Below are 22,148 nucleotides of genomic sequence, written 5' to 3' on the forward strand. Positions count from 1 at the left end.
CCACCAAGCACAATGACCTAATTAAACATGGTAAGAACTCATTGCTGCAGTTTGTCCCCTGATGGCCACAGGTTTGTTGTGGCATGTGTATACACACAAAAAAATGATGGTGTGTGTGTGTTTAATCCAACAGCAGCCTTTTGCCTTTGAGGTCTGTGCATCCACACGCAGCTACTGCAGACACACCTTAGGAAGGGGAGTGGTGCTGGAGAGATGGCACCACAGCTAAGAGCACTTGCTCCGAGGACCCAGGTTCAGCTGGCACTCATGTGGCAGCTTATGACTAAGGCCTTCTGAGGGTGCCAGGTATGGTGGGCCCACAGGTAGAACACTCATTCGTCTTACTATGTAGCTCTGGCTGGTATTGAACTCTGCCTGCCTCTGCCTCTGTAGTCTTAGGATTAAATATGTGCCACCATATCCACCAAAAATAAATCTAAAATCTAAATCTAAAATGTGGTGCTGGAGAACACGCTCATCGGTTAAGAGCACTTGCTACTCTTTCAGAAGATCATCATTTGGTCCACATCCGGAACTCCAACCGCCAAGAGATCTGCTCTGTCCTCCACTGGCACTGCAGCATGCTTGTGGCACTCAGTCACCAACACAGTGTTGCTACTACATAAGTGAACATGCCTCCGATGGTTGGACATACTTGAAAAGGCTCCATGATTTGGCTGAGTGATGCTGTCAAGTCCCTCTGTCCTCAGTTTCTTTGCTTTTTAAACTATATTCCAACCACAGCACTCTGCATTTCTAAGTGCTTTACACATATCTATACTACTTGAAAGCCTAGGTAAGTCACTCCCATTTTTAAAGAAATGAGGGAGGAGGCTGGAGATGGCTCTGCGGTTAAGCATTTGCTGTTCTTGCAGAGCACCCAGGTTCAAGGCCCAGCATCCATGTGTGGCACACAGCCATTTAACTCGCAACTCCAAGGCCGGCTTCTGAGAGCAGAGAGCACCAGGCATGCTGGTGGCACAGATGTGCAAGCAGGCAGACCGCATGAGGAGAGAGACATTTCCAACAGGTAGCGGTCTGCCCTGTCACAGCAGTCTGCAGCCGTGTTTTTGATGTTTAAGGGTTATGCTTTAACAGGTAAGATAGCAGCCAAGAAAGAATGAACATGGTTCTGTTAACAGAGGAATCAACTAGAGAGAAACCATGGCCATGAGTGGGAGAGCTTGCCTTTGCTCAGGCACTGGGTGCCTGCTCAGTGAGGACATCCTGGCCCAGGCTTGACATCTGCAGGAAGCCAGTGGCCGTCTCCAGGCTTTAAAGAGTGTTTGTGTGCTGGGATTAAGGGTGTGCCCCACAACCACCTGGAGGAGAAGAAACTTAAGGCCATGGTTTATGTTCTGTTGGGAGCTTACAGAAAGCCAGGGCCTGCTCTTCTGTGTTCAGAGGGGATGCTCTATTTCAATGTGTTCTGTACATGATAAGTATTTCACCTGTGTTAAAAAGAGTGTGATTGGGAGGCAGGCACACAGGACCACATCTGGTTTCTGTTCCTCTCTGGCTGTCACAGGATGTGAGTATGACAAAGAACATACACAAATTCAGACTCTGGGAAATGACTCATGAAAGCCCTGGGGGTTGACTGCACTTGGCCTCCGATGAGTAAACGCACAAAATGTACACTTCTGCCACAGGCCCCTGTACTTTTCTACACCATGACGGAGGCAACCTATAGAAGGGTTTATCTGGGCTTAGGGTTCCAGATGGATGACTCTGTCACCATAACAGAAGGGAAGCCGGGTAGCAGGTACAAGGCTTGGTGGCAGGAACGTGCTGGAGCTCACATCTCCAAATAGAAGCAAAACCCAGCAAATGAAGTGGGGTGTATCTTCAAGAGATCAAAGCTCACTCAGTGATGTCTTCCAACAAGATCACTCCAAAGCCTCACCATAGAGCCACCAAGTGGGGACCAAGCATTGGAGTGGCAGAGACTAGAAGAGGGGACATCTTTTTCAAACTACCACAGCGCAGAAGCAATGGGTCTGACAATGGACACGGTATTTTGAAGCTGAGTCCATATCGTTGACTTTCTGACTATTTTTCTATGTGTATCTGTGTTTTGTCTGCATGTATGCCTATGCATCATGTGCATGCTTGGTGCCTGCAGAGGGTGTCAGATTCCCTGGAACTGGAGTTACACACAGCTGGTAGGTGCCATGTGGGGGCTGAGATTCAAACCTGGAGCCTTTGGAAGAGTAGGGGTTTTTCCTTTTGTTTCTTGTTTTTGTTTTTAATTTACCATGTATACAGTGTTCTGTACTGCATGTATGCCTGCAGGCCAGAAGAGGGCACCAGATCTCATTATAGGTGGTTCTAAGTCACCATGTGGTTGCTGGGAATTGAACTTGGGACCTCTGGAAGAGCAGCCAGTGCTCTTAACCACCGAGACACCTCTCCAGCCCCAGAAAAGAGCAGTGTTCTTTATAGCTGAAACATCTCTCCAGCTATTATCCAGGTACTTTGCAACAATGATAGAAAGCACAGTGCATCTGACTTTTAAAATTAGGTTAGTATAGAAAGTAATGGCCTAATATACAATGTATATTGTTTTTGAGTCTTGTTTTTGAGTCAAGATCTTGTTGGATTCTCCTGTGTTCCAGCTGTGGAGATTACAAGTAGGCACCACCTCATCCATTTAGTGTTTAGCATTTAGCTTTTCCTTCTGTTCTTTTTCTAACATAAATTAAATTGCTGACATGTGCTTATAATTCAAGCACTAGAGAGAGAGGAGTATCAGGAATCCAGGCCAGGCAGGGGTATGGGAGACCCTTTAAATAAATAAAGTCTAAATTTTATTTAAAAATTTTCCTGTTAAAAAACTGTAAAACGGCCGGGCGCACGCCTTTAATCCCAGCACTTGGGAGGCAGAGGCAGGCGGATTTCTGAGTTCGAGGCCAGTCTGGTCTACAAAGTTCCAGGACAGCCAGGGCCATGCAGAGAAACCCTGTCTGGAAAAACAAAAAAACCAAACAACAACAACAAACCACCCCAAAAACTGTCAAACGAGGCCAAGCACAGTGGTGCACGCCTACAACCCCAGTATTTCGGAGTCAGAGGAAGGCAGATCTCTGAGTCTTGAGGCCAGGCTGGTCTACAGAGCGAGTTCCAGGACAGGCCAGGGCTGCACAGGGAAACTTCTTGAAAAACAAAAGCATTCGTCGTAAATTTTTGCGATCGAGTCTCATTGAATAGTGCTGACTACCCTGTAGAGGTACCGGGGTCGTTTTTGGTGGTGACTAACAAGCAAGGATGTTCCTAACCTTGTTTCTCCAGACAAGGGATGTCAGTATACTGAAATCAGCTTTATATATGAAGAACTAACTTTACCACTTTACTGTGAAAAGACAGGTGTGGTGGTGTGTTGTGTGCCTGGAATGCCAGCTCGAGGCTGAGGCAGGGGGATCTCAGGTTTAAGGCTAGCTTGTTTCAAAACCACCACCATCATCATCTCCTCCCCAAACCCCAAATAAACTTGCCATTCTCCTGCCTCAGCCTTCCTAGTGCTGGGATAATAGGTGTGTACCCCATGCTGACCCATGAAAGTGAAATGCAGTGGAGCTCCCAAATGTTGGGTGAAAATAGGGGTCTCACTTGTCTTTTGCACATCTTATCCCGTGGGCATGCATGTCTGTATCTCAGCATTAGGATCTGGCCATGTTGTACACAGGTAGGGTCGTCTTCGTATAACAAAAGCTTTACTGACTTGTGACACAGCTATGTAAGGGCAAATGTTAGATAGTGCATCTTATCATTTGAAAACTAGACCTCGGGCTGGAGAGATGGCTCAGCAGTAAAGAGCACTGACTCTTCTTCCTGAGGTCTTGAGTTCAATTCCCAGCAAACCAGGTGGTGGCTCACAACCATCTGTAATGAGATCTGATGCCCTCTTCTGGTGTGTCTGAAGACAGCTACAGTGTACACATATACATTAAGTAAATAAAACCTTAAAAAACAAAAACAAACAACAACAACAAAATAACTAGACCTCTGATGCTAGAATGAGCGTGCATCCTCTAAAATCTTTTAAAATTTTAGGCACATTTATTTTTTTAGGTAGTCTGTTATGTTTCAAGCTGACCTCTCTACTCTGTAGCCCAGGATGACCGTGGATTTGGATTTCTGGTTCTGATTTTACCACAGGGCTGGGATTACAGGTGTTGCTGGACATGGAACACAGGACTTCGTACATGCTAGGTAAGCACTCTACCAACTGAGCTACCTCCTTAGCCTTCATTTCTGAGACAGGGTTTCACTGTAGACTTGAATCCATGGAGGTGTGAGTATTGAATCACTGGCATGGCTCTCATGTCTGGCTCCAGCTGTGTGAGGTACATTTTTAACTTCTGCCCCAGCATGCGCTCTCTCTTGCTAAAACTCCACCCATTCCCATCTCCTCTTCCACCTCTTAGATTTGTAGGTGTGGCCATATGATTGATGGACAGTGGCTAATGTGTGGAACACCCCACTTCCCCTTTTGAGTAGGGAAGTTGTCTACTTTCCACATTCTGTTCCATTTCATGCTTGTTGGGAAACAATGACAACTTGAGTTGCCACCAATCACAATATGAAATGCCCATTTGTTTTTAAATGTTTTTTCCTGCCTTAATTTTGCATGTTTTTGTCTGCGTGCATGTCTGTGTACCACAAGCATGTCTGTTGCTGTCAGAGGCCACTGGAACTTGTAGGAAGCAAAGGAAGTCCTAGGGACTATTGGGTATGGAGACAGGCGGGTCAAGGACCAGTGGAGTGACAAAGCCTCCCTCTGGTTTGAGTGTGAATGTTGGCAGTGTACAGAAACACTAGCCACTGGGGCTTCCTTCTCCAGGGTGCCTCCAGGACTGCTTTTCTACAGAGATCTCCTTCTACAGAGCCAGGTTAGCCTCTCCCCCTGTGCTGTGCATAATAATAATAAAAGCCCACGGAAGTTCAGGTTGTGTTGTCCTGGGTTATTGTTGCTACTCCATCTATGCCAATGCAGCCCACTGGGTAACAAACAGCTCTTCTAGGTGTGTCTGTCTGCTTTCTATTCCTGGTTTCTTGGACTGAACCATAGAATGAGGCAGGTCCTATGGAAGTGCATTTACAGACAGTTGTGAGCTGCCACGTGGGTGGAGGGAACCGAACCTGGATCCTCTGAAAGAGCAGTGAGTACTCCTAACAGCTGAGCCATCTCTTGAGCTGCTCACTTTGCCTACTATTTTAGAAGGCTGTGGAACCTGGAGAGGGAAAGCCTCGTTGGTAGAAGTAGGCTACTAGGAACAAGCCTTTGAACTCCTGGTTCTGGTACTCTGTCCTTCCTGGTCCTCCTGTCTGCTGTCTGTGGTCATGACCTGGACTGCAATGTCTGGGACCAGGGGTAAAGTCAGTCTTTCCTCCTTTTGGTGACAGTGGCCGTGAAAGTGACTAACAGCATGTTGTTAGCAGTTCAGATCCTTGGTGGCTATATGGAAGGGGGCCACTATATTCTGGGGGATTAGGATATTCAGTTCATTCAATTACTGGGTTGCTTTGTCAACTATCAACTACAAATACAAGAAATGAAACCTGGTCTCCATGAAAATCTGAAGGAAATAGGCCTCCTCTTATGTATACTTGGTCACAGATACATGGACACTAAGAAAGAAAGATTTTTATTTATAAATAATTATTATATAAGCATAGTCTCAAATAGTTCAAAAACTTGACTTTTTAAGATCTTTAAAAATGATAAGTTTTTGCATGTCTTTATTATTTTTGTGTTTAGTACATTTCACACATTTTAGTACTCACTGCCCAGTGGGACCCATGTCTGCCTCACTCATCTGTGCTTCTTCAGGTTGTGTACCAGGGACGGAGGCTTCTTGGTTTTATAGGCCACACTTTTCTTCATGCGCTGTCCTTTGACATTAACGATATATGGCAAGACAGGGGGGTGGACAGTCAGAGCAGTCCCTTCAGGTGTGTGACCTCGGAGATGCAGCGTGCCCTCAGAATAAGGTGTTACTGCAACCCAACCTATGAGACATTCAAGAGAACATAAAATGTTGTTATCATCATCTTAGTAAGGAAATCAAATCAAAGCATGCAAGACTGGAGAGATGCTCAGTGGGTAAAAGTGCTTGTTATATCAGATTGGCAACCTCAGTTCAAATCCTGGAACTCATAAAAAACTAGATGAGGGATGCAACAGTCGGCTTGGTGGTTAAGAGTGTAAACTGGAAGAGGACCTAAACATACCGGGTGGCTTACAATCTTAGAGATCCAGTTCCAGGGGATCTGATGTTCTCTTCTGGGCTCTGTGGGGACCTGTGCTCATGTGCACATACCCACACACAATCACACATGGAAATACGTGATCTGGTGAGTTAGAGCACACTTTAATCCTAGCACTTAGAGGTAGAAGCAGGAGGATATGTGTGGCTTCAAAGTCAGTCTGGTCTACACAGAGTTTCAGGACAGCCAATCAATAGATGGTATCTACTGAAACTGTCTCAAAGAATAATAACCCAGATATGGTGAACACATCTGGCTCTCCCACTAGTCCTCCGGGGAGATGTGAGGCAGAGAAAGGGAAATTGGCTCGAAGCTTATAGCCTGGCATCTGAATCTAAGCTATAAAAATAAGAAAGGTGGGCTGGTGAGATGGCTCAGTGGGTAAGAGCACCGGACTGTTCTTCCGAAGGTCCGGAGTTCAAATCCTAGCAACCACATGGTGGCTCACAACCATCCATAACGAGATCTGACTCCCTCTTCTGGAGTGTCTGAAGACAGCTACAGTGTACTTACATATAAATAAATCTTTTAATAAAAAAGAAAGAAAGGCCTAGCTCAACAAGCTGGAAGGTAAGACCAACACACATGGGCTGGAGGGATGGCTCAGAGCACTGAGTGCTCTTCTAAGGGTACTGAGTTCACATCCCAGCAACAACATGGTGGCTCACAATCATCTGTAATGGGATCCGGTGCCCTCTTCTGGTGTGTCTGAAGACAGCTACAGTGTACTCATATAAATAAAATAAGTCTTGTCTTGTCTTTTCTTTTTTCTCCCCTTCCCTTTTTCCCTTCCCCTTGCCTTTTCCTTCCTTCCTTCCTTCCTTCCTTCCTTCCTTCCTTCCTTCCTTCCTTCCTTCCTTTCTCTTTTTAAAGATTTATTTATTTTATTTATATGAGCACACTATAGCTATCTATAGACACACCAGAAGAGGCCATCGGATCCCATTACAGATGGTTGTGAGCCTAAACATGGTTGCTGGGAATTGAACTTTGGACCTCTGGAAGAGCAGTCCATGCTCTTAACCGCTGAGCCATCTCTCCAGCTCTTTTTCTTTCTTTTTTTTGAGACAGGGTTTCTGTGTAGCCCTGGCTGTCCTGGTACTCACTCTATAGCCTTGAACTCAGAAATCTGCCTGCCTCTGCCTCCCAAGTGCTGGGTTGAAAGGTGTGTGCCCTCTGCCTGGCAATAAAATAACTATTAAAATTAAAAAAACAAAAAACAAAACTCCAACACTCACTAAATCCAGTCCTTACACTGTTACAATGGAACACCCGTGAGATGAAGCTGTGGAGAGGACGAGGTGCATTTATAAGAATGCATATGTCTTACAAGAGAGCATGTTCCATAAACATGTTTCCAAATTAGTAATACTTGTCTTAAAATACTTTCATGTCTGTGTGTGCATTTAAAAATATTTTATTGTGTCAGAGTGCTGGGGCCTGTCCCTGGAGTTATAGGTGTTTGTGAGCTAACTTCCTGGTGTGGGTGTTAGGAATGAACCCAGGTCATCTGTATGAACAGCCAGTGCTCTTTAAAAAACCTTTTTTGAGACAGGGTTTTTCTGTACAGCCCTGGCTGGCCTAGAAATTCACTGTGTATACCTGACTGGTATTGATTCACCTGCCTCTGCCTCCTGAATGCTATGATTAAGGGTGCCTATCATTACACCGAGTGCTATAGCTCAGCTTAGTCTGGCACTTGAAGCAAACCTCCTGCCTCAGCTGAGTGATGGGATTATAGATGTGAGTTATCATGTCTAGTTCTCCCCGCCCCCCCATCCTCCTCTTAAATGCTGGGCTCACAGGTGTGCCACCACACCCAGCTTTTTATTTTTATACTTGAGTCTCATGTAGAACAGACTGGCTTTGATCTCTAGCCTTTGCACTGCAAATCCTGGGATTTAGGCACATGCTACCAAACCTGGCCTATGCTCTGCTTTTTAAGAGTATATTACCAGGGTCAGGCAGGCACATGTCTTTAATCTTAGCACTTGGGAGATAGAAGTAGGCAGATCTTTGTGAGTTTGAGGCTAGCCTGGTCTGCAGAGTGAGTTCTAGGTTAGTCAGGGCTACACAGAGAAACCCTGTCTCAAAAGAGTAAATTACTAGTCAGTGAGTGGTGGCACATGCCTTTAATCCCAATACTTGGGGGGTAGAGGCATGTGAGTTCTAGACCAGCCTGGTCTACAGAGGGAGTTCCAGGACACAGAGGAGGAAAACCAAATCCAAACAACAACAACAACAACAAGAGTACAACAAGAACAACAGAGTACAATACCTGCAGAGGAGAACTTGATATCAGCTACTGCTTCAAAATTTCCACCTCCCTTTAATGTAATGTCTTCAGCAACAAGAGGGGGAAACTGGGCCATTCGTTCTTTCCCACCCATTGGAACCTTTCAATAGAAGGAAAGAGATTTGGAATTTCAAATCAAATTGCCTGTAACTCGTGTTGGGCATGGCGGCTCACACTTTGATCCCAGCATTCAGGAGGCAGAGGGATGTGACTCTCTCTGTGAGTTCAAGGGCAGCCTGGTCTACACAGTGGAGCACTAGACCAGTCAGAGCTATACAGCGAGACTTCGTCTCAAAACAAAACTAAAGAAACCTTGAAACCCATCAACTGTGGCTGGAGACAGCAGTGGTCAAAGCCATAATCCTACATTTGGGAGGCTAGGGGAAGGAGATTATCCTGAGTTTGAAGCTAGCCTGGTCTACAGAGTGAGTTCCAGGACAGTCAGGGCTACACAGAGAAACTGTCTCAAAAAAACAAAACAAAAAAGTAAAGCAGAGCAAAACAAAACAAAAAACAGTCTCATGGCTGGCAGGAGGGCTCAGCAGGTAAAGGTGCTTGCACAGCAAAAAAACCCAAAAACCAAAAAAAAAACCCCCCACCTCTGGTTTGAACTTTGGAGCCAGCAAAAAAGCTGAGAAATGACATCACAAAGTTGTCCTCTGACCTCCACATGAAGGCTGTGACATGGATTTGAGTATGAACTTGTGCATATTTTCTTTTTTTTTTTTTTGTTTTTTTCGAGACAGGGTTTCTCTGTGTAGCCTTGGCTGTCCTGGAACTCACTTTGTAGACCAGGCTGGCCTCGAACTCAGAAATCCGCCTGCCTCTGCCTCCCGAGTGCTGGGATTAAAGGCGTGCGCCACCACGCCCGGCGAACTTGTGCATATTTTCATTCTCTCAATCTCATTCTCTCTCTCTCTCTCTCTGTCTCTCTCGCTCCTGTGTGAGCGCATACACACACAAAGTAAAAGCAAACAAGAGGCAGGCAGGTGAGCAGGAGGCAGGCAGGCATGGTGGTCTTTCATCACTCAGGAGGCAGAGATCTTTAAGTTTCAGGTCAGCTGGGCTCTGTAGCAAATTTCAGGACACCCAGGACTATACAGTGAAACTGACTCAAAAGCAAAAGAACAAACAACATGATACACTTAAATGTAATACAAAGAGGAGCAGAAAATGTGCCCAAAGCCACATAGCTTTGCTAAGTTGTACGTGGGGAGACAGCCAAACTCTGGCAGGCTGGTTTTAGTGTCTTACCTAGCTGGTACATTTCTACCATCCCTGCATTTGAGAAGTGGAGGAAGGAAGCTCACGAGTTCAAGGCCAGTCTTGACTATAGAACTGGAGGCTAGCCTTGTGTTACATGAGAAGTTGCTTTAAAGATCAAAACAAAAATTGTCTGTGTACCATATGGGTGCAATGTACAAGGAAGCCACAAGAGGACCCCAGATCCCAGGAACTGGAGTTATTAGCCACCATGTGGGTGCTGGGAATTGAACTCATGTCCTCTGAAGAGGAGCTAGTATTCTCAACTGCTGAGCCATCTCTCCAGCCAAACAAAGCTTCTTTTTTTTTTTTTTTTGGTTTTTTCGAGACAGGGTTTCTCTGTATAGCCTCCTGAGTACTGGGATTAAAGGCGTGCGCCACCACGCCCAGCCAAGGAACTACATTTTAACTTTCATGTAGTTCTAGAGCACTACATGTGGCTAGTGGCTGCCATACTGGACATCGCAACTGTGGAGAAAAATACAGTGCTGTGGCTTTTGGTGGCTCAGACTAAATACCCTTTCTCTCTCTTTTCTTTTTTTTTTTTTTTTTTTAAGATTTATTTATTTATTATATGTAAGTACACTGTAGCTGTCTTCAGACACTCCAGAAGAGGGCGCCAGATCTCGTCACGGATGGTTGTGAGCCACCATGTGGTTGCTGGGATTTGAACTCTGGACCTTTGGAAGAGCAGTTGGGTGCTCTTACCCACTGAGCCATCTCACCAGCCCCTAAATACCCTTTTCATATAAAGACCATGCTTGCTTTATACCTAGACTGAGTAAAGAATAAGGTGAGACAAGAGTTAGCTGATATAAACTGATGGTTCTCTCCAACACAGGCTACAAAAGGAAACGGGCCTGGAGCCATCCCAGGACACAGCTTGTGTAACTATGGAGCCATTCAGTTGGATTGCTTACCAGCAGTAGCTCATGACCTGCATGTTTCTCATATAAATCATCTGCCTTGTCCAAGGAAGTAATATGAACAGGAAGGAAGTTGGAAGCCACAACTGTGAACCAGGCTGATTGATTTCCCTTAAGAAAGGAAGAAAGCAGTTATTTTACACAACAGAAATCTTGGGAAACCTGTACATTGTAGTGTATAATTTTAAAACGAGAAATAAAAGCTGTGTATTTCGTACATACTTCTGACCTAGCAAGGGCGATAGAGGCAGGAAGATTAGGAGTTCAAAGACAACTCATCTACAACATTGAGTTTAAGACCAGCTTGGGGTACAAGAGACTCTACCTCGAAACAACAAAAAAAGGGCAAAATAGAAATCAAGTCAAGCTCTCTTTCAACTGTAAGCACTTTTATTAGTGTCTCAAAAGACGGCATAATACGGAAATGCTCTATTTTAATGATTCCTGTAAGAATGTAAAGCTCAGGCCTTTGCAGACTTGATATAAAAAACAAAACAGAGAGGCATGGTGGTAAATCCGTAGGAGGCTGAGGCAGGAAGATGTTGGATTCAAGGCCAACCTGGGCAATATATGGAAACCCTGTCATAAAGAACAAAGAAATGAACTGGAGAGCTGGCTTAGTGGTAAAGAGCACCGGCTATTTTTCCAGAGGTCCCGAGTTCAATTCTCAGCAACCACATGGTGGCTCACAACCATCTGTAATGGGATCTGATCCCCTTTTCTGCCATGCAGGTATCCATGCAAATACAGCACTCATAAACACAGTAAGTAAATAATACTTAAAGACAAACAAAGAATAACCTCCAAAGAAACAGGTGACCCTCATGATGGGTTAAGCACATGCTTCCCATCACAAGCCCACCACCATGGTCTCATTTATTGAAGGAGAGCCCTGGGGCTGCCTGTCAAACCCACCCCTGCCAAGGAACACCAAAAAAGGCTGAGGGAAAGTATAGATCAGACAAAAAAAAAAAAAAGTGCAAACCAAAGGAAAGAGGGGAGCAAGGGGCAAACAGGCTAGGGTGGTTGACCCTCGAACTGCAGCTCTACCTAGAGGAAACAGACCGTAAACCAGAGTCTGGCCTCTGAGGACTAAGAGATAGAAGTCAAGTATGGCTAGCCAAGCATCGTCTGCCAGTGGTCCCCTCCCTTCTCCTACAATTCAAAACAGTCTTTTTATCAACTGCCCTGTAGCTGGGTGGTTTTTAAAATAGCTTCTGAAGCACTTTTAAAAGAGTGGGGTGTGTGTGTGTGTGTGTGTGTGTGTGTGTGTGTGTATATGGTGGTGGGCGTTGAATCACAGCTCATCCCATTTTTAAAAGTATGAAGGATTTTTTTAGGAGGTAAAATCATCTTCTGGTTGTTGGACAGGCTGTGACTGTCTCAGCTGTCAGCATAACACTGAGGGGGCCAGTTTAATGTCCTACAATAAAAAGCATACTAGACAGGAATTTGGAGTCTCAGTCATGCATTTCTGTCTGGAATATTTTCAGTTACATCTGGTGTCATGTTTCTAGAACTGTTTCCTATAAACCACACTGTGAAGTCTTTGGTCATGGCAGTCCATTTTCCTAACAGTTGTGATCATGTGCTGTGAAAGATGGAAACTCTGAGTGTGTACTGTGTATGGCACACAGCTATGAGTCAGGCCAAGTGAAGAAGGTTCTGAACACTTGACTGTTATGTGAGGTCGGAGGGAAACTTGCCAAGTTTGAGGCTGGAACATGACTGGAATAACTGTCCAAAGAGAAGCACAATGCATGGCTCTCCAGGGTTTTGGTATGTCAACACAATATATAACTTAACTCATTAAGAACTTAAATGTCTGTATTGATCCTCAACCAATAAAATCTCAGTTGTGGAAAAAACAAAAACAAAAACAAACCCAAAAACCAAACCAACCAAAGGGAACCAAACCAAACCAAACCAAACAACCCCCCCCATCAACCAAATAGTTTTTTTTTTTTAAAGATTTATTTATTTATTATATTTAAGTGCACTGTAGCTGTCCTCAGACACTCCAGAAGAGGGCACCAGATCTCGTTACGGATGGTTGTGAGCCACCATGTGGTTGCTGGGATTTGAACTCTGGACCTCTGGAAGAGCAGTCGGGTGCTCTTACCCACTGAGCCATCTCACCAGCCCCCCCAAATAGTTTTATATCTGATATATCTAGTATTAAGAACACTGAGGAAGGGCAGAAGGCACGGCTCAGCAGTAAAGAGCATCGACTGCTCTTGCAGAGCACTTGAGTTTGGTTCCCAACATCCACATTAGGCAAATTGCCTGTAGCTCCAGGTGATCTAATATCCTCTGGCCTCCATGGGTTCCTGTACACAGATGGTCCACAGAAACTCACATAGGCACAGACACACACATAAAATACGTAAATTAATCTCAAAACAAAACAAATCAGCCGGGCGTGGTGGCGCACGCCTTTAATCCCAGCACTCGGGAGGCAGAGGCAGGCGGATTTCTGAGTTCGAGGCCAGCCTGGTCTACAAAGTGAGTTCCAGGACAGCCAGAGCTACACAGAGAAACCCTGTCTCGAAAAACCACAAAAAAAAAAAAAAAAACAAAACAAAACAAATCAAAAAAACCCAAAAAAGACAAAATTCCCAAAACCAAAACCCCACCAAAAACCCAAAACCACCAACAAGGAAATGCCTGCTCTGACTGTAACTCTGTAGTTGGGTTTAAAATATTAACACCAAGACTATAATAACAGGTACAAGCCTTCTATGTATAAAAGGCTAAGTTTTCAACATAGTGTGAGTACAAAAGTCAAGAAGCACTCTTTAGCAGTGGTCTGTAAGTTGCGAATATATCCATGGTTCATTTTCCTTTTTTCTACCCACTTTGGACAAAAATGGAGAGCAATTCCCGAAGATCCCCAAAATAAGCTGCATAATGAAGTAAGCAAAATACAGTGTATTAGCTGTATTTGGGGGTAGATCACGTTGGCCCTAAACAGTATCTTAAATGCCAAGCTCAAGTGCCAGCTGCTATGGCACACACCACTTTTTTTCTTAAATGTGTAAACTGTGGCTGTCTTCAGACACACCAGAAGAGGGCACCGGATCCCATTACAGATGGTTGTAAGCCACCATGTGGTTGCTGGGAATTGAACTCAGGGACCGCTGGAAGAGCAGCCAGTGCTCTTTACTGCTGAGACATCTCTCCAGCCCGTCACATACCTTTAATCCCAGCACTCAGAAGATACACCCTGAGGCCAGGCTGCTCTACATAGTGACTTCCAGGACAGCCAGAGCTATACAGAGAAACTATGTCCCTAAAAATTAAAAAAAAAAAAAAAAAAAAAAGGAGGGACAGAGCCCCCCTCACTACCCCTCTCCTCCCCCCAAAAACCCATACGCTATATAACGGACTCCATATCCCATTAATGATAGTTTTTAATTGTGTTTTTGTTTTTTTTGTTTTTTGTTTTTTCCAGACAGGATTTCTCTGTATAGCTCTGGCCGTTCTGGAACTCACGCTGTAGACCAGGCTGGCTTTGAACTCAGAAATCCGCCTGCCTCTGCCTCCCAAGTGTTGGGATTAAAGGCATGAGCCACCGATGCCCAGCTTGTTTTGTTTTTAAACAGGGTCTCATTCTCTAGATCTCAGGGTGACCTCAGCCTCACTGAGATCTGCACCTCTGCCTCTGGAGTGCTGGGATTAAAGCCCCACCTTTAAAAATAAAATAAAATACGTTTAGATTTTAATTTTTAAAACTATGTGCATATATGAGTGTCTGTGTGAGGCGACATTCATATGGATGCAGGTGCCCACTGACTCCTGAATAGGTGGATCCCCAGGAGCTAGAGCTATGGTTGTTTGTAGCTGTTGAGCCAGCTTCTCTGGTACCAACTTCACAGATTTTAACACAGTATTTCTCTCTCTCTCTCTTTTTTTTTTTTGGTTTTTCAAGACAGGGTTTCTCTGTGTAGCCTTGGCTGTCCTGGAACTCACTTTGTAGACCAGGCTGGCCTCGAACTCAGAAATCCGCCTACTTCTCCCGAGTGCTGGGATTAAAGGCGTGTGCCACCACGCCTGGCTTTTCTCTCTTCTTACTATAAAATTTTACATACATACAAAACAAGCAACAAAAGACTTAGTTATATCAATATTTTGCCAATCTCTTCATGTATCTGCTTCTTTTCCTAAAGTACATTCTAATACTTGTTCATTTTTCAATAGCATAGATTTTCTTACCTGTAGGAAATCTATTCGGGCTATTCCACCCAAAAATAGAACCATTCCTGGCTTGAGGACAAAGGTTCTTGGGATAATAGAATGTGTTGGCAAAACAATATCTATTTCTTTTTCTGTTAGAAGATTTAAAATCTGTAAAGCAATGACAAGAGTTATTTAAAGACATATTTTGTGATTTACTTACAAAATTAAGTACTGAAAAATGTTCAGACTTTACAGTAAACCAGATTATGTTCATTAGCTAAGCTACATATAAAATTTATATATTATCTCTAAATTAACGTTTATTCTACTCATTTCACAGCTGAGTTTTAAACAGTGGCAAAATAACTTCATAGGTGTATAAAACTTTCCTATGACAGCACTATCCCCCAAATGTCAAAATTAGTATGTACCCCAAAATACTGTTGGCTCACAAAGAATGGACATGTATGCTCAAGGATCTGGGTAACAGTAGCTTCCAGCCTTACATATGGACAGTGTGATCTTAGGTCCTAAGGATTAAGCATGGAAGTATCAATGCAAAATGGTCCATATCTCCAAATCCCAGCTCTGGTAGGCTGAGGCAGGAGGACCGCCACAAGTTCTAGGCTAACCTGGACTATGTAGAATTTTCAAAGACACTGTCTCAAGCAAGAAAAATGCCCCTCTTCTTCAAACTAAAGCAAAAGCACAGTGGTTACCCTACCCTACCCTTCTGGAACTAGTGGAGAAATTGAAGATCCTCTTTTCTTTGAAAAACAGTCAGAAAATTGGCTTCAAACATCTTAGCTTGTTAGGCAAGAATTTTTTTTTTTCTTTGGTTTATTGAGACAGGGTTTCTCTGTGTAGCTCTGGCTGTCCTGGAATTCATTCTGTAGATCAGGCTGGCCTTGAACTCAGAAATCTGCCTGCCTCTGCCTCCCAAGTGCTGGGATTAAAGGCGTGCGCCACCACCACCTGACAGGACCAAAGTTTTTAAAGAGACCGGAGAAAAACAAAAACGAAAGCTAGGGATTACCAGATTCTGCTAAGATTTAAGGAAAGTAAAATTCACTTAAAAATGAAATCACAGTAGTTAGGATACAGAACCAACCTTGGTAGCTATCAACGGAGGAATGCATATGGAAGATGACTTTTATATCTACAGGAAGTCTGAGTAATGAATGAAGCTACGTCTTTTTGTAGGAAAATAGATGCAACTGGAATATTAAGTAAAATGTGTGCACTACCATGCTTACCTAAATTTTGGCTGAATTTATTCAGACAAAAGCCAAGTCACCGTGAGACATCGTGATCTGAGTGAAAGGATGGACCATGGCAGGATTGGTGGAATTACCCTATTCAAAAAATTCTGTCACTTAGGCCACTTAGAATTTAAAGAATTTCAAGGTTTGCCAGAGAAAATACATCCATCCTATGTACGTTGCACACAGCTTTGAAGAACAATGGGTACATGTATGTTACTGGGAGACTTTCAGTGCAACGCATAGAGCAGGCAAACAATAGCTGAATACCCTGGGAGTTCACACGAAATCGCCCCAATAAATTGTCCTAACTCACAGTTCAAACTATACAACGTCTGATTGACATGTCCTCAAGCGAATTCAAGCACAGACTAGGAGGCTGGATCTCAATAATTGTAATTTCTAGCCTTAAAATACAGGAACTTATAACATGCCTCCCTAAGGTAGCAACTACAAAGTTAATAATGTAGTTTGCCTACAGCGATGTCAACAGAGTAAATACAGAATTTGACCTCATATACATTCATCCTTGAACTGTTTTCATGAAGAAACCAGAATCAAGTTTTAATATTGGTTTTTTTTTTTTTTTTTTTTTTTTTTTTTTTTTTTTTTGAGACAGGGTTTCTCTGTGTAGCCCTGGCTGTCCTGGAACTCACTTTGTAGACCAGGCTGGCCTTGAACTCAGAAATCCCCCTGCCTCTGCCTCCCAAGTGCTGGGATTAAAGGTGTGAGCCACCACGCCCGGCTAAGTTTTAATATTGGAAGCACAACTCTTTGCTTGTTTTCTGCAGTTAAGAAAATACTTCTAATATTAAAAATAAATGTTTCTTTGTCTCTAGCTGCATATGTATCAAAAGATGGCCTAGTCGGCCATCACTGGAAAGAGAGGCCCATTGGCCTTGCAAACTTTATATGCCCTAGTACAGGGGAACACCAGGGCCAAAAAGGGGGAGTGGGTGGGTAGGGGAGTGGGGGGGTGGGTATGGGGGACTTTTGGGATAGCATTGGAAATGTAAATGAGGAAAATACCTAATAAAAAAATTAAAAAAAATGTTTCTAAAATAAAACAAATACATACACAGTTTTCTTTTGTAATTCCAGGGGTGTCATAAAACCAGTGGGCATCTCTCACATCCTCTGGGGTCAGTTCTATTTGCTTGGTGTTTTTGCGCACAGACACAACAGGTTCATTTCCCATGTCAAAGGCCAGGGAGTCGGCATCAAACTCAAAGGGAACTTCGTCCTGTTCTGTGGAGTACAAGAATGTTCTTCCAACTCTTCCTACAACAGGTTAAACAGAGGTTATCAGACACTCCTTTAATGCTTTGATTTTGGGTCATAAGAAAATAAATTACATGCATTAGTGTTTTGCCTGAATGTATGTCTGGAAGAGGGTGCCAGATCTTGGGAGGTACAGATAGTTGTGAGCTGCCATGTGGGTGCTGGGAATTGAACCTGGGTCCCCTGGAAGAGCTTTTAGTGCTCCAAATACCGAGCCATCATCCCTCCAGCCCCAAGAAAAATTTTTGAGATGGGTTCTCTATACACAGTTCACGATGGTATTAAACTTGTGATTTTCTCTCCTCAGCTTCTACAGTGATAGGAAACAGATCATACATATATGTATGTAAACATACACATGTGTGCATTTATCTTGGTTGTTGTTTGTATTCTGGAAAAGATCTCATGTAGTCCAGACTTGCCTCAAAATCATTATGAAACTGAGTTTTGTTTTTCTGTTTTTTTGTTTGTGTTTTAAATCTCCTAAGTGTTGTGATTACAGGTATGCACCTGACATCCCTGAAGACCTACCCTGCTGAGAAAGGGTCTCACTATGTAGCTCTGGCTACCCTGGAATTCTCTATGTAGAAGAGGCTGGCCTTGACATCACTGAGGTCTGCTTGCCTCTGCCTCCCACGTGCTGGGACTAAGGGTGTACACCACATCACTAGGCTGGGCTCTGAAGACATCTTTTATGTTTGCCTTAAATAAGTCACTCAAACTATGTGTATGACTATGAGACTGTGGCTATGACAGCACTGTTGTCTTCTTTTTAGAAGATAATGTGGGTCATTCTCTCCAGTCGGTCTTGTTTCAGGCTGTGCATATTTTCTGTCAGGTGTTAACAATCCCTTTTTCCTTTTCATTAATGAAATCACAGGAAAGATATCAAAGAGATGGAGAACTTCGTCAAAGACCTTTGCTGCCGTTGCTAGTTTGGGTTCCCAAACAATAGTTACCTTCCCTACAAAAGCCTACATTCCAGAACAGGGAAGGGGGCCTCTTCCTGGGAAAATGGCTCTGTAGAGGAAGGATGCATACCTACTATGTAGCCGTGCTTTTTCAGTTGACTGAGCTGACTTTGTTCTTCCTCACTCAGATCTTCTTCAGCTTTGGCGGCATCTTCTTGAAGCCGTCTTTGTCTTTTGAACATTCTGTAAGGAGTCGGGTTGCAAATAGGAAACTTGAGGAGGTTTAATGTGGTGCCTGAAATACCAAAAGAGTATGGTTTTCAAAAAGAATGTGAGAGAAGAAACCCAAACATTTCTGATTTATTTCCTTTAACCTTCACGACAACTGCTATGTAATTATTCCATACCCTTTACAAATGAGAAAACAGGCCTGGTGACTGGTTCATAGGCTGAGAATTTAGATACAAAATTTGCAAGTCTATTTTATCCCTGCTTTCCTATTTATTGTCTATATCAGTGGTGCTCAACCTTTCTAATGCTGTGACCATTTATATGACATGGTTCCTCATGTTGTGATAACCCCCAACCACAAAATTATTCTTCGTTACTACTTCATAACTGTAATTTTGCTACTGTTATCAGTTGTAAATAACTGTGCTTTCTGATGGTCTTAGGCAATCCCCGTGAGAGGGTTGATTCCCAAAGACATCATGACTGTGCACTGCTGTAGTACATTCAAGGTACAGAGACAGCTTTAAATACTCAGTGCCAAAGGGTAGCTAACGGAGTTAAACTCTGGTTTCAAGGGAACACAACCTAATTCCTAAGACTGTAGCTCTCCAAGTATGCATGCCCCCCCCCCACCCCCCTTCCTCAGCTTCTTCCTTCAGAAAGGCTCTTGCATGGCAGCCTCAGGCTCTGCCTCCCTAGAGCCCTGATGACAGTGTCACCATGCCAAGCTGTTAGTTTCTCAGAAAACTGGCCTTTCTTCTTGAGATATCTCCCCACACCATACTGTATCAGCTCTCTTATATGTGTTACAGTTCAAGAATAAGTCAATTCAGGGGGTGAATGAAGAGTAAGATTGGGGGGTAAGGGATCTTAGAGTAAAAAGAAAACAGTTTATTTTGTTTATGGATCTACCCCATGGTAGCCTCCAACTATGTAGCTGAGAATGGCTTTGATCTCCTCCTGGTCCTCCTGCCTCCACCTCCCTAGTGCTGGGGATACAGGAGTTTGCCACCACACATCCTTTTGGATGCGGTAGACTAACTCAGGTTTCGTGTAGGCAAGCACTTTAGCCCCAGTCTCTCTAGAAACATCTCTATTAGAAAACCAAACATGCATCGAACTTCCAAACACTAACCTGTCACAAGAAGTTATGTCCAAAGAGAAGAAAGACGTTTTAAAGGGACAGCTCCAGGCAGCTCAAGGTGGACATTTAAGGGTAGATGTACTAGGTGCCTGGGTCAAATCTAATTTCTCAGCAATGGGGCCTCACCTGGCCAGGGGGAGATGGTGGCCCGGTCGATGGCTTCGGAGCCCTTGGCGGTGCAGTAATCAGACTCCAGGAGTGTGTTAAAGAGAGTGGACTTGCCAGCATTCGTGGTGCCCACCAGATAGACATCACCACGGTAGCGCCAGGAGCGCTGAAGAGCAGAGATCATTTCTTCAACTCCATAGCCCGTCTTGGCGCTGATCAGTCGCACGTCCTTGACAACCGTGCGGGACCTGGAGGACGGATTCTGATTCTTTATCTCCTCCAGTGGCTCATCCCCGGCAGGGTACTGTGGTCCTTGATGACCAGGGGCCACCACGAGCCCGGCGCGGATGCAATCGTCCCACAGCCGCTTCCGCAGCCGCTTCAAGTAGCCGGGAGCGTCCTGGGGCAGCAGGTCCACTTTGTTCCCCAGCACGATGAGGTGCTTGGGGCCCACCAGCTTGGGTAGGTCGGGCAGCAGGGCGTCCGGCAGGTCTAGAAGATCCACCATATAGAGCACCAGAGCGGGCCCCGGACGCCGCAGTGCGGCGCTCACAAGCTCCAGGTACTGATCGCGGCTTACCTGCAGGCGCAGGGCTCGTCGGTGGTGCACCAGCATCCAGCAGCGTTGGCACACAGTCCGCGCCGGGCCGCCTTCCGCCTGGGCAGCGTCGCGGAACTTCTCCTCCGGCAGGTAGCCGGGCAGGCCGGGATGCTGGCAGTGCAGCTCGGCTCCGCAGCCCGAGCAGTAGATGCCGCTGGGAGGCACCGAGGCGTCTGGAAGCTCCGGGACAGGCAGCGTCCGGAGGCCGGCCCGCAGCTTCTGCTGAAGCCGCTCTTCCCGCCGCTGCAACCTCTCTCGTTCCTTCTCCTGCTGCAGTTGCTGCAACTCGCGCAGCTCCTGCAACTCCCGCACTTGTTCCTCCGGGGTCCGCTCCGGGACGTACTCCGGGAACAGAAAGCGCTCCTCAGTGTCGGGGCCTTCTGCATAGTCCTCGGTCGCCGTGGAGCTCGGGGGAACCCGGCGGCCCAGGGATGATGCACGCTGGCGGATGGGGACCTCACACTTCCCCTCCAGGAGCCACCGTGCGGGGCCGTAGCACGAAGCGGCTGGCGCGGGGCCCCGCCGGAGCCCGCAGAGCAGCCGGCAAACTAGGCGCGCGGGCAGCATGTGGACAGCGCGAGGAGGGCGGGGCCTCGCGCGCGCGCGCGCCCGAGAAGCTCCTCCCCCAGCGACTAGACGAGAGGGAACTGTCCAACGGTGCGGCCGATCCTGGCTCTCTCGCGATGACAGCTCTGAAACCCGAGAGTTCAGGCAGACGTGCAAAGGCACGGACTCGATAGAGCTGGGTGAGCAGAAGGTCCTCCAGTACTCAGCCCACACGCGGAGCCATTCCTTTCATAAATCTTCACGCAAGGGGCTGGAGAGATGGCTCAGTGGGTAAGAGCACCCGACTGCTCTTCCAAAGGTCCAGAGTTCTAATCCCAGCAACCACATGGTGGCTCACAACCATCCGTAACGAGATCTGACGCCCTCTTCTGGAGTGTCTGAAGACAGCTACAGTGTACTTACATGTAATAAATAAAAAAAAAACAAAACAAAAAAAAATCTTCACGCAAATCAAAACACGCAGCAAGAAGCTTTCATTAGCGGAACCTAACTTCTGGCTAAGGAGCCGTCTGTCCTCAGCGGCAGCCAGCGAGTCATCACTCGCGCATGCGTAGTTCAAGCCCCAGACCCTTTTCCAGTCGTCTGCGCAGGCGCAAACCTCATACCCCGCCCCCTCGCTGAGACGCCGAGGATTCTGGGAACGCCGGAGACGGACATTACTTGGTATCGCACTCTTGAGTTTGCCGCCGCGCTTCCAGTCTCCAGCTTTGCGATTCCGAGTTAAGAGCTCCAGAAACCTTTGGCCAAGATGTATGACGCGGACGAGGGTAAGTGACCACTTGAGGCACGCCTCACGCTATAGCCCCTTAGGCGGGACGGCGGGGGACCTGCAGCAGGGATCAGCGCCAGCCGCCGTATCCCGTCCGTGGCGCGCGGGCTCCCAGCAGCCTGGTTCCTATGATTTAGCCCGGGAACGAAGTGGGTTTTGCTAGCGGTGCAGGCTCGGGGAAGCCTAGGGTTCACGTTCCTGGGTCGGCTTGATGCTCCCTCCACGGCCTCCTGTTAAATCTGTAACCACCTTCCAGAATCGACGTAGCTTAGCTTACTAACATTCAGTTGTTTGACGTTGATTGATTTCATTTATCATTTCAGTCGACTTATTGAATAGC

The 22,148-nt window shown here is 45.5% G+C and overlaps 2 protein-coding genes across 2 annotated transcripts in view; one reads left to right on the forward strand and one right to left on the reverse strand.

The window, feature by feature from the left end:
• Positions 1–5,680: 5,680 nt before the first annotated feature.
• Noa1 (nitric oxide associated 1) lies at positions 5,681–21,564 on the reverse strand. The gene is made up of 7 exons (XM_021162616.3): positions 19,890–21,564; positions 18,519–18,683; positions 17,275–17,477; positions 14,971–15,102; positions 10,750–10,866; positions 8,549–8,666; positions 5,681–6,012 (listed from the first exon to the last, which is right to left on the reverse strand). Exons 1-7 carry the CDS (start codon positions 21,037–21,039, stop codon positions 5,816–5,818), a joined length of 2,082 nt encoding a protein of 693 aa, XP_021018275.1. The 5' UTR covers positions 21,040–21,564; the 3' UTR covers positions 5,681–5,815.
• Positions 21,565–21,660: 96 nt separating this feature from the next.
• The window catches only part of Polr2b (RNA polymerase II subunit B), a 38,779-nt gene continuing 38,291 nt past the window's right edge, over positions 21,661–22,148 (forward strand). Inside the window, exon 1 of the mRNA XM_021161669.3 lies at positions 21,661–21,806. Coding sequence (XP_021017328.1) covers positions 21,788–21,806 — 19 coding nt within the window. The 5' untranslated portion in view covers positions 21,661–21,787. The remainder of the gene's footprint in view (positions 21,807–22,148) is intronic.

Source organism: Mus caroli, unplaced genomic scaffold (assembly GCF_978045245.1).
Source record: "Mus caroli unplaced genomic scaffold, Mus_caroli_1 scaffold_4, whole genome shotgun sequence".
Classification (NCBI taxonomy): Eukaryota; Metazoa; Chordata; class Mammalia; order Rodentia; family Muridae; genus Mus; species Mus caroli.

Bases quoted from the DNA above. Each gene is read 5' to 3' on its own strand.
- Noa1 (XM_021162616.3), bottom strand. From the start codon at position 21,039: ATGCTGCCCGCGCGCCTAGTTTGCCGGCTGCTCTGCGGGCTCCGGCGG. The intron at 10,867-14,970 runs GTAAGAAAATCT...TCCTTTCTTAAG, and splicing joins CCCGAATAGATTTCCTACAG to GGAAATCAATCAGCCTGGTT. The intron at 8,667-10,749 runs GTAAGCAATCCA...TTCTATTGAAAG, and splicing joins CAGGTCATGAGCTACTGCTG to GTTCCAATGGGTGGGAAAGA.